The 12,108-nt window shown below is 48.6% G+C and overlaps 1 protein-coding gene across 1 annotated transcript; it reads left to right on the forward strand.

Annotated features, from left to right (window-relative positions):
• TARM1 (T cell-interacting, activating receptor on myeloid cells 1) lies at positions 1-11,728 on the forward strand. Its single transcript, XM_036273819.1, has 10 exons — positions 1-445; positions 5,252-5,284; positions 5,642-5,932; positions 6,213-6,509; positions 7,584-7,622; positions 7,998-8,081; positions 8,190-8,217; positions 8,634-8,671; positions 9,054-9,091; positions 11,440-11,728. The coding sequence occupies exons 1-10, from the start codon at positions 412-414 to the stop codon at positions 11,581-11,583; spliced, it is 1,026 nt and encodes a 341-aa protein (XP_036129712.1). The 5' UTR covers positions 1-411; the 3' UTR covers positions 11,584-11,728.
• Positions 11,729-12,108: the final 380 nt, after the last annotated feature.

A 12,108-nucleotide genomic window follows, 5' to 3' on the forward strand; every position in this document is an offset into this window, starting at 1 on the left:
GACCAGAGAGACCAACTCTGAGAGAGAGACATGTCGTTATTCCGGTTGCCATTGGTCCAGCTGAATTCTGCCACTGTGAAGAAGGGGACAATGTTTATGAAACTCAATGAGCAATTCTTCACATACTGTACATATTTATGAACGAGACTTAGCTTCAGGCGCTTCGAACTCTGTGCTGTCTAAGGATCTGAAAGTCAAGCCTGTGGGAAGTGGTTGAGAGTGTGATGCAATAAATAGTCAGCATTTCCTGATTGTTACTGGGAGACAGAAACCGTGTGCATATAGGAGCAAAGGAATGAACAGAGCAAAGCTGTCTTCGCAGATCTGGGAGTAAAGGAAACATTTTGACTTACCTACCACAAACAGCAAAATTCAAGGAAGTTCCTTGAAAGACGCTTAAGGGGGCCCACCATGATCCTCCCATTCCTGGCCCTGTTCTGCGTGGGTAAGTATGGGGGAGGGAAGAGGAGGGTCACTGAGGGTGGTGGAGGCAGTTGGAGTTGGGGTGACTTGGGGGTAGGTAATGGGGTCGGATGGAAAAGGAGGAATAGAAGCTTTCATTTTCTGAATAGGTAGTACGTATAAGGAATGCGTGGGGTGCATTACACACATTGTCCTCTGTCTATCTGATTCTCAAATTCACTCAGCCCTGAACCTCCTAGGGACATGTTTCCAGATGTATGTCACATGTCTGTATACTTTTCTAATTGATATTCTTCATCAGATTGTTTTGGGTTTTTATATTATTGTTTTCAATTTTTACTGATTGATTGGAGAGAAAGAGGAAGCGTAGGGGTGGAGGAGAGAGGGAAAGGGAGAGAGAAACATCAGTTTGCTGTTCCAATTATTTATACATCCATTGGTTGTATGTGCCCTGGCTGGGAATCGAACCTGCAACCTTGGCATATCGGGATGATACTCTAACCTACTGAGCAACTGGTCATGGCATATATTATTATATTTATACTCAAAGCTATTTTTAAAAGATTTGTAGCTCTGGATGGTTTGGCTCAGCGGTTAGAGCGTCAGCCCGCGGACCAGAGAGTCCCAGGTTCAGTTCCCGCTAAGGACACGTACCTCGGTTGCAGTTTGTCCCCGGCCCCAGTTGGGGTCGTGTGGGTGGCAACCACTCGATGTGTCTCTCTCACATTGATGTTTCTCTCTCTCTTCCTCCCTCTCTCCCTCCTGCTCTATCTGAAGATAAATGTAAAAGAAATGTCCTCAGGTGAGGATAAAAGAATAATAATAATGATAATAAAATAATAAAAAGGTTCGTAGGACACTTCTATTAATGGAAAATCAGTATCCCTCATCAAAAATAGCATAGAGTCACCAGTATATAGTCAGTGGGGGAACAATGCGATTCAGTTCTAATAGGTACTGCTGCCCACCGGTAGGCACTGGGTCACATTTCCTCCCCCACCCCAGTCTTTTTCCTAAGAGATATAAGTGGATACAAGAAATAGGTTGGAGCCCTGGCCCAGTAGTTCCCTTGATTAGAGCGACCTCCTGATATGTCAAGGTTGTGGGTTCAATCCCCAGTCAGGGAACATACACGAATCAACCAGTGAATGCATAATAAATAAGTGGAACAACACATTGATGTCTCTCTCTCTCTCTGTAAAATAAATAAATATGATAAAATAAGAAATGTTTTGGAAACTACAACCCAACTGTCGTATTCTTCTGTGATCAAGACAGAGACAGGCCCCAGCCAAGTTTGCTCAGTGGGTTGGAGCATACACCAGAAAGGTTGTGGGTTCGATTCCTGGTCAGTGTGCATATAGGAGACAACTGATCTGTTTCTTTAAAAAAAAAATGTTTTGCCCTGGCTGGTTTGGTTCAGCGGTTAGAGCATTGGCCTGCGGTACAGAGAGACCCGTGTTCGGTTCCCGCTAAGGGCACGTACCTCGGTTGCAGTTTGTCCCCGGCCCTGGTTGGTCGTGCGGGTGGCAACCACTCGATGTGTCCCTTCACGTCGATGTTTCTCTCTCTCTCTCTTCCTCTCTCTCCCTCCCGCTCTGTCTGAACAAAAAATGCAGAAATGTCCTTGGGTGAGGATTAAAAAAAAAAAAAAAAAATGTTTTTATTGAATTTTTTTTTTTTTTTTAGAGGGAGAGGAAGGGAGAGGGAGAGAAATACCAATGAGAGAGAAACATCAACAGTGAACCGGTGACCATTAGGTGCACAGGACAACGCCCAACCAACAGAGCCACACTGGCCAGGCTGGTATTGGCAACCTTTTAACATAGAGGGCCTGATAGTGAGACAGACTCTGTGGGTGACCTGACCTCTGTCACAGCCATTCACCACCCGTGAGAATGGCCACTATCAAGAAGACGAGATAACAGGTGTTGGACAAGATGTGGAAAACAGGGAAATGTTGGAGGGGATCTAAATGGGCGCAGCCACTATGGAAGTTTCTCTGAAAATTAAAAATAAAGTTACCACATAACCCAGTAATTTCACTTCTGGGTACGTATGTGAAGGAAATGAAAACACCATCTCAAAGAGATAGCTGCACCCTACGTTCATTACAGAATTATTTACAACAATGAAAACAACCTAAGTGCTCGGCCATGAATGCGTGGCTCAAGGTGGTGGTCAATCTACATACCTACCTACCTGCCTGCCTGCATGTAGGCAAACAGGTAATGCAAACTGTTCAGCCATGGGAAAGAAGGAAATCTTGCCATTTGTAACAACGTGGATGGGCTTTGAATGCGTCTGCTAAGTGAGAGAAGTCAGAGAAAACAAATCCTGCATGTTCTCATTCATGCGTGGAATCTAAAAATGTTGAACTCATGGAAACAGAGAGAGGAATGGTGGTCCCAGGCACTGGGGGAGTAGGGAGAAATGGGAGATGCGGGTCAAAGGGCATAGACTTCCAGCTACGAGATGAGCGAGCTCCGGGGACCTAACATGCCGCATGGTGACGACAGTTAACAGTACCACGTTGTGCGTTTGCAAGTTCTTAAGCCAAGTATCCAGATAGTGCCCAAGGTCCCCTGTGGAGAATCATGGTTATAGGCGAATCAAACTACACCACCTATAACCACGTCTAGAAGCACATTTCTTGGGGTCAGTTTGATCTACAGGTGTAAGAAAGGCTGCCAGATGGGGAAGGTGGGGACACATGCTTCACCCTTCCAAGTCATATCAACTTTGGATTTTTTGAGATTGATTCTGGAGCACAAAGGAGAAAGCTCCAGGCCAATTGCAGGGTCAGAGACCCATTTAGGCCATTCTCTGAGAGCAGGGAGAAATACCTGAGGGCAAAGGACAAGGCTTTCAGGGCTATATGCCCTTGTCATAGGACTGGGGTCTCCCACTCTCCGTGGATGTGGCTGGGTATGGAGGTGTGCTGAGAGGGGGTTTTGGGAGATCAATGCTTGTTCTATATTGCCAAAAATCTCTGTAAACAACTCTCCCTGTTCATAAGGCCTGATGAAATCTAGGCACTAAAGAATGTATTCTCTGCCTTCAAGGGCCTTAAGTCCTAGTGACTCTATCTGGCCTAGGAACTCTGCCAAGAGTATGAGTAATAGGTGGCATTAAAATTGAGGTGTTTTTTCCCAGAAAAATGGCTTTGTCACCACTGATGTCTCATAGTCTAGAAGCCATGGCACCAGGGAGAGGGATGGGTCCTACACCCTCTACAATGTTGACTCCTCAGGAGACACCTGGGTGACCACTGAGGGCAACAGAGATGTTCAGGAATGGTCTAGTGTCCCTTGTCTTCTCCTCAACCATGAGTCTAAAGACACCATTACAGGACATAGCAGAAGAATAAGATGGGTAAAGGATGGATGATGGGGCCCTAGGGAAGGGGAATGGGGGAGGCGGAGAGGATAAAGGGGGGATAAATAGTGATGAAAGGAGACTTGACTCGGGTGGTGAACATACAATATACAGATGATGTAGAATTGTGCATCTAACCAATGTCACCCCAATTAATTCAGTGACAAAAAGGGTGGGTGATGGGGAGCAACGGGTAAGTTCTGGAGGAAAATGCTAGGCCACCCAATGTCCTGGGGCACAGTGAAAGGGGAGAAACCAGGAATGCAGAAGTGGGACGACTGAGAGAGGTGAGGACACGGTGTTGTAGGCGCCCCGACGAGGTCCACGTCCGGATTCCTGGAAGCCGTGAATATGTCTCTTTATGTGGCAAAGGACAATTAAGGTGGCAGATGGACCCAAGGTTGCTCATCAGTTGTCCTTCAAATAGAGAGATGAGCCCAGCTGGTGTGGCTCAACTGGTTGCATCATCCAGTACACCAGTAGGTCATGGGTTTTTTTTTGTTGTTTTTTTTTTTCCTCACCCGAGGATATTTTTTCCATTTTTTGTACAGATAGAGTGGGAGGGAGAGAGAGGAAGGGAGAGAGAGAAACATCGACGCGAAGGGACACATCGAGTGGCTGCCACCCGCACGACCAACCAGGGCCAGGGACAAACTGCAACCAAAGTACGTGCCCTTAGTGGGAACCAAACCCGGGTCTCTCAGGACCGCAGGCCGATGCTCTAACCGCTGAGCCAAACTGGCCAGGGCAGGTCACGGGTTTGATTCCTGGTCAGGGCACATGCTCGGGTTGCTGGCTGGGTCCCCAGCTGGGGGCCTGCAGAAGGCAGCCAATCAATGTTTCTCTCATCCTCTCTCATCGATCTCTCTCTCTCCCTTCCTCTCTCTGAGATGAATAACTTATCTTTAAAAAAGAAAAAAAAAATAGAGCGATGATCCTAAGTTATCTGGTTGGTCCCACTGTAATCACAGTGGTCCTTAATGGTAGAGGGGGCAGAAGAGGAAGTTGGACTCGACCAACCGTTGCTGGGTGTAAAGATGGAGGATGAGGCCACAAGCCAAGGAGTGTGAGGGCTCTAGAAGCTGGAAAAGGCAGGGGATGGATTCTCCCCTAGGGGCCCCACAAGGCATGCAATCCCACCCACATCTTGATTTTAGCCAGTGAGACCCCTGATGTGGGGTTCCCCTCACCTCCCAAGTTGCATGACAATGCATCTATATTGTAACTAGCCAGGAGCTGTGGTCATTTGTTAGCGCAGTCCTAGAAAACTAACAGAAGCTGCAAACAGACGATGCCGATTGGGTTCTCTTGAGGGGGCTGGGACTGCTGGGGAATATGTTGAGAGAGGTCCGTTCTCAGCAAAAGCCCTGGGTGGTCCCTCAGGGACAGGGCAGGGTGACGACTTGGGCTCCAGGCAGGAGCTCGTGTCTGATGGACGCTTCTTTTGCAGGGCTGTGTGCTGGCCAAGGATACATAAGAGATGGTGAGTGTTTCTAAAGCAAAAGCTTCTGCCCTGGCTGGTGCGGCTCAGTCGGTTGGGTATTCTACCCTTTACCTGGAGGTTGCCAGTTTGATTTCCAGTCGGGGCACATGCCTGGTATTCCAACTCCACCTGTGCTGGGGGGCATGCAGAGGCAGCTGATCAATGTTTTGCTCTTGCATCGAAGTGTCTCTCTTTCTCTTCCTCTTTCCTCCTTTCTCTAAAATTCCATTTTAAAATTAAATTGAAATAAAGTGAAACCTTCCTTCTCCCTCACTACAAATCGCCCTTATCCTGTTCTCTTTCTGGAAAGAGCAGGTGAGTGAATCAAATCCAGCCCTGGACTCTGCTTCCTTTCAGAGCCCCTCCCCAGGCCCTCCATCCACGCCTGGCCCAGCTCGGTGGTTCCCACCCACGGTAATGTGACGCTGCGATGCTCCACTCCCACCAGGGGGGTCAACTTCGTTCTCAGAAGGGGAAGAATTACCGTGGCGTCCTCTCTATCTCCTGAGTCCCCAAAGGGCCTGGCGGAATTTCACCTCACTGATCTACAGAACAGTCACTCTGGAGAGTACACCTGTGACTATTACAGAAGAAAGAGACCCAATGTAAGGTCACCGCCGAGTGATGTCCTTCTACTCCTGGTGACAGGTGAGGACAGGGATGAGGGAGGATCCAGAGAAGGAGAGTTGAGCAGGGGTCTCATCTCCACTGTAAACGGGAGGAGATGAGGAAAGACAGGGACAGAGTCAAGGACGCTGACTTCATCCAGGGCGTGTAGGAGGGAAATCTCCTTCCTGGAGTCAGAGCAGAAAGAGGGTGAGATCAGGTGTCTGTCACTTCCCACAGTTCCTGAGAACCCTGCCAAGACAAGGCGGAGGGGGGACCCGTGTCTTCTCCCCATGACTTCTGAGCCTTCCTTCTTTTACAGGATATTTACCTAAACCTTCCCTCCAAGCCCACCAAAGGGGTAATGTGACCGCAGGACAAAACGTGATTCTGCAGTGCCAGCAGCCTCGCCATGGGATTGAGTCTAACGTGTTTGCTCTACTGAAGAAAGGAACTTCAACACCCATAAAGATCCAGAGTCTAGAAGGACAGAAGACAGACTTCTACCTCCACAATGTGACAGTCTGTGATACTGGGGACTACAGCTGTGTGTACTACCAAACAAGGGCTCCTTTCTGGGCCTCAGAGCCTAGTGATCCGCTGGCGATCTGGGTGACAGGTAAGGTTTGTACCTTCCGGAGGATGCTAGCTAGATTACCTGCCAGCTGACATTCTGCCACCTGGAGTGCATCAGAGGGAGGTTCTGTCCATATAAAACTCTAGAACTTGGGGGGCGGGAATCACCTGGGAAAAAGGAAGTTAGGGCCAGGATCCTGTGGAGAGTAGACGGGGTCTTCTGCTTACAGAGGTGAGTGGTGGAGAATCACAAGAAAGGTGGCTGAGGGGACTGGTTAATAATACCCAAACCCACCAGGAAAACAAGATATAGCCACAAAGTCACTGTCTGGTAAGACACCCCATTCATTTAGACTAAAGTGTGAATGACACCTCCTGGAGTTATACAGTAGGAGATAGAACCATCGAGAGAGAACATCGACTGGCCGCCTCCTGCATGCCCCCCAATGGGGACTTGGCCCACAACCTGGGCATGTGCCCTGACCAGGAATCCAACCAGTGACCTCTTGGTGCAGAGGTCAACACTCAATCACTGAGCCACACTGGCCAGGCACTACCTGTTTTTATGATAGTGACATGATTAGTCAAGACACTTGACTGCAAGCAACAAAACTCTACTTGGAAGTAGCCTAGAAAAAGTGGGGGGGGGGGAACATTGGCATGTTCATTGAGCTGGATAATTCTTTGAGGGAAATGCATGCTGGGCTTCAAAGCATGTTTAGCAGCACCCCTCCCCCTATTCACTACAGGTATCCCTTGCCACTTGTGACAACCACAGATGTCTCTAGACATTGCCAGATGTCCCCTGGGAGGCCACATCACACCTGTTAAAAACCACAGGGTAGTGAACTGGTGAACTGTGGGAAATGCATAGGTGCCACTGGGCTTCAGCAACCAGAAGCAGAGACTGCTTCCCACAAATAAAGTCCTCTTTTCCTCTCCACACCATTCCCATGATCTCGCTCCCTTCTGTAGAAACCTCCGCCTAACATGGGTGTCATTTTCACGCGTGTGTTCACATGTTTACAATGCCTGTAAGTAATATAGACTTGAAAAAGTACACATCAATGGTATACTATTGTGACAGCTGCCCTGCAACATAAATTCTGTTTTCTAGATGAGACGGAGTCTTCCAAGAGAAAAAGAAAAACACTAGGTAAGAGAAGAGAGCCTCCTGGGATGCCCTCCCAACATGGGATGAGGCTCCCAGGGAGCTGTGGATGGCTGGGAGCGTCCTCATGGGTATTTCTCTGTGTTCTGCTGATGCCAGAAGACTGAGGTTCAATGCAACGTCCTCTGAAGTGGGTGGGGTTGGAGTCCCAGCTCTACCTACTCAGTAGTTGGGTGTTTCTGGAAATCTTTCAATCCCCTGACCCTTGGCTTGTACCTCTGTAAATGGGATCATTCTCTCTCCCCGCCGGCACAGTTGCATGAGAGAGAGATATGTCTCCAGCATGTCACAGGAACACAATCAGTGGTGGACACAGGCATCAGTATCCCATTGGGCCTCTCCCCGTCTCTCCCCTCACAGGCACCACTGCGATCATCCTCACTGTCACCTGCACCGTCATCAGCCTCCTTGCAGCCTTCCTCATCGGCAGGAACACCCTCAGTAGTGAGTTCAGGAGGACAGTGGCTGAATCTCCTGGGGGAAATGGGAGAAACATGATGACAAAGCTAATACCACAGGGTTAATCCATACCTTTTTCTTTTCTCATCCCAGGGGCAGCTCTTAGCAAGATGACCAAAAGGTAGGCCACCCCGAGACGTCCATCAGCCAACACGTCACTCATTCCCCTCGTTTCCTGGACTATTTCATCATTTTTGTTACATTAGCCTTTCATGTGTCCCAAACCAGCTTCCACGACCTCCCCAAGTCTGTCTCCAGGTTCTCTCTTCTTATAACCATCATCCACTTCTATCAATGTCCTCTCCTTGGATTCTTTCCTCATGGACCATGCTGTCCCCAACCACTTCCTTCTCCTTGGCTCCCAAGACCTTCCTAAGCATACGATGGCTCGGAGACCTTCGGGTGGGGTGTCTGAGCTGGGAGTCAGTGGAGAGACTTGAGTGAACTTGCTTTGCAACTCGCCTCCACCCACACGAGGATCTTGATTATCCCTCCAACTTCCTTGATCTCTAATGTTTCACAGTTTCTCTCTCTTAGTTCTCATTCTTCTAAGAAAGCTGAAGACGTGGTGACAGGTAATCAATCGGGAAAGAAAGTGGTGGTGGTGGGGTCCATGTGGTCTGTGTGTAAATGTGTGTATAAGTATGTGATACAGCCCTGTGTGTGGTGTGGGCACACATGGGTGCTGTGTGCAGGTGAGTCTGCACAGGTAGATGTGCAGGCAGGTACTTATGCATGTGAACATGTACATGCATATACGCATTCAGCACAATGTGTGTGCCTGTGGGTATGCATGTGTGCGCACATATGTGTTTATGCGAGTGCATGTGGATATTGTATGCACACATGTATTCATGTGCATCATATGTGAGTATACATATGTAGCTGTGTGTGTGTATGTAGACCTGACCCCTGTAGTCTGGGGGTGAACCAATGGCAGAATCTTCTCCCTCCCAGATGCATCTCCAGCTACGAAGAGCTACTCTCCTGCCTTGGTGAGTTTCCCATCAGCCCCTAGCTCAGTCCAGGATCTCCATCACTCCCTCTTTAGTTCTGTCAATGCTCTAGGCCTCTGCTTTTATCGGCCCCAACCCTTCCTCTACATTTCAGAAGAACCTGGTTGAACACATCTGTGCTTCTCTGGCCATAGGACCTTCATCCATCCCATGACACTTCTCATTCCCTAACTGGGCTGAACTTCCTTATAAGATTAACAAATGGTTTAATGAGCTCACAGCCACAGAAAGGTCAGTAGGATGCCAGGTGTGACAGAAACACTCAGTACCTTGAAGCTATTATCTTGGGACCCCAGGCAAGTGACATTCTCACCCTGAGCCTCAGTTTCCTCATCTGGACCATGAGGATAATCATCCCACCTCTTGGTGAAAACATGGCAAGATCTCTCTGTAAAGCACCTACACACTGTACACCCACACAGATCCTGCATCAGGGATCGGTAGCAATATTAACAGTACCCTTACTTTATCCCTTTATACTTCAAGTTCTAAAAAATTATGTCAAGCCTTGGCTGGTGTGCTCAGTGGTTAGAGCATTGGCCCACACACTGAAGGGAGGCAGGTTTGATTCCTGGTCAAGGGTACATACCTGGGTTGTAGGTTCCATCCCAGGCTCTGGTCAGGGCACATGTGGGAGGCAACCAATCAACGTGTCTCTCTCACATCAATGTCTCTCTCTCTCCCCCTCCTTCCCTTCACTCTTTTTAAAAAAATTTTTCTTTATTGATTTTAGAGAGAGAGAAAGGGAAAGGGAGAGAGAGATAGAAACATCGATGAGAGAGAACATCGATAGGCTGCCTCCTGCATGCCCCCCGACAGGGATCCGGCCCATAACCTGGGCATGTGTCCTGACTGGGAATCGAACCAGAGAGCTCTTGGTGCATGGGTTGATGCTCAACCACTGAGCCACACCGGCCAGACCCCTTTACTCTCTCTTAAAAAAATCAATGGAATAAATATCCTCAGGTGAGGATTAACAACAACAAATTGTGTCAAAATGTGCATAACAAAATTCACCGTCGTAACATGTACAATTCAGTGACATTTGGTATGTTCACAATGTTGTACCACAATCACCATTATCTAACGTTCTAGACATTTTTATCACCCCGCACCCTTTTAGCAGTCAACCCCATTCCCTCCTCCCCTCCCCCGGACCCTGGTAGTAACTAATCTGCTTTCTGTCCCGATGGAATTACCTACCCTGGGTGTTCCCTACTGACACATATTTGAGTAACTTGATATAAATTATCAACTGCTGCATAACAAGTTATCCCTAAATGCAGTGGCTGAAAGCAACACTGGTCCAGTGAGTGAGGATCTGCAGTGGCTGAGCGGGGTCTCCCACTCGGGGTCGCACAGAACTATGATGAAGGTGTTGGTTAGGGCTGATCAGGGCTCCACTCGGAGAGAATATGCTTCCACATTCACCCAGTGGTTGTTGCTAGGATTCACTTCTTTTTTTGTTTGTTTGTTTTTTATCCTCACCGGAGGACATTTTTCCATTTTTTGTTCAGGTAGAGTGGGAGGGAGAGAGAGGAACAGAGAGAGAGAGAGAAACATCGATGTGAAAGGAACACATCGAGTGGCTGCCACCCACATGACCCAACCAGGGCTGGGGACAAACTGCAACCGAGGTACGTGCCCTTAGCGGGAACCAAACCCGGGTCTCTCAGGAGCACAGGCCGACACTCTAACCGCTGAGCCAAACCGGCCAGGGCTAGGATTCACTTCTTGATGGCTGTTGGCTGGTGACCACGCTGGCCTTAGGGGCCTCTCCAGAGGACTGCCCTGGCTGCCGGCTTCGTCATTGTGATCGAGCGGGAAGATAGTAGGGATGTGGGCATGTTAGAAGGCACAGTCCTTCATTACCTTGTCTTGGACACAACATCCCATCTTTCTTAGTGCATTGTTTTTGCCGTGTTCCTTCCATAGATTTAAGACACTAGGTCCAGATAACCCTCAAGAGGAGAGGGCACCTGCCCTGGCCAGGTGGCCCAGTTGACTGGAGTGTCATCCTGTACACCAAAGGGTTGCAGGTTTGATGCCTGGTCAGGGCACATATGGGAGGCAACTGATCGATGTTTCCCTCACATCAATGTCTCTCTCTCCCTCCCCCTCTCTCTAAACATCAACAGAAACATATCCTTGGTGAGGATAAAAGTAAAATAAAAGAGGGGAGGGACCTCAGAAAAGCTTGAGTAGGAGTCTCTGGGTAGGTGTCCTAGGGAAAGCTGCCAACCACACTGTTATGACTGCTCGATCCTCACCGTGGAATACACCTCCCTGGGAGACTTGATCCTCTATTTCCCCTTGCTTACCTTCAGGATAAAGGATCTCAGGTGTCAAGAGCTGGAGAACCTTATGAAGTGATGTACGCTGAGCTGGACACCAAAGCCCTGAGCGAGGGTATTTCCAGCCGGGTGAAGCAGCCTCTGGAAGCCTGTGTGTACTCAGCCCTTAAGACATAGCCAGGAGAAGACCTGGATCCAGGAAGAACCTCCAGGGAGATGGTCGATGGGGCACAGGCCCCTTGCGCGACTCCGCAAATGAGGATACTTCCCCTTAAATCTCCAATTTTGATCCCTTCTTCTAAAACATTAAAATTTTTTTGAAGTGAGAGTTATCGTTTACATAGAGTAATATGACAAAAGATGACTCGGGATGGGAGGTTGTGGTCATGTCATGAAGACCAACCGTGTGATTAGAAGGTTGGGGACATGAGCCAGGTGCCATCAGCCTGACCTCTGGGGAAGAGAAGGAGGTGAGAGACAGACTCAGTCATGTGGGCAACAATTCAACCAACCACACCTGTGTGATGACACCCCAGTAAAGATGCTGGACCCAAGGCTAGGGAAGCTTCCTGATTGGTGACACAACCTCATGTGCTTGGAGGGTGGATAGATACATCCTGAGGATATAGGAAGCTTCACTTTTGGGACCCTCCCAGACCTCACCCTCTGTGTCTCTTCATTTAGCTGGCACTGATTTGTATC

This window comes from Molossus molossus, unplaced genomic scaffold, assembly GCF_014108415.1.
Source record: "Molossus molossus isolate mMolMol1 unplaced genomic scaffold, mMolMol1.p scaffold_m16_p_21, whole genome shotgun sequence".
Lineage (NCBI taxonomy): Eukaryota > Metazoa > Chordata > Mammalia > Chiroptera > Molossidae > Molossus > Molossus molossus.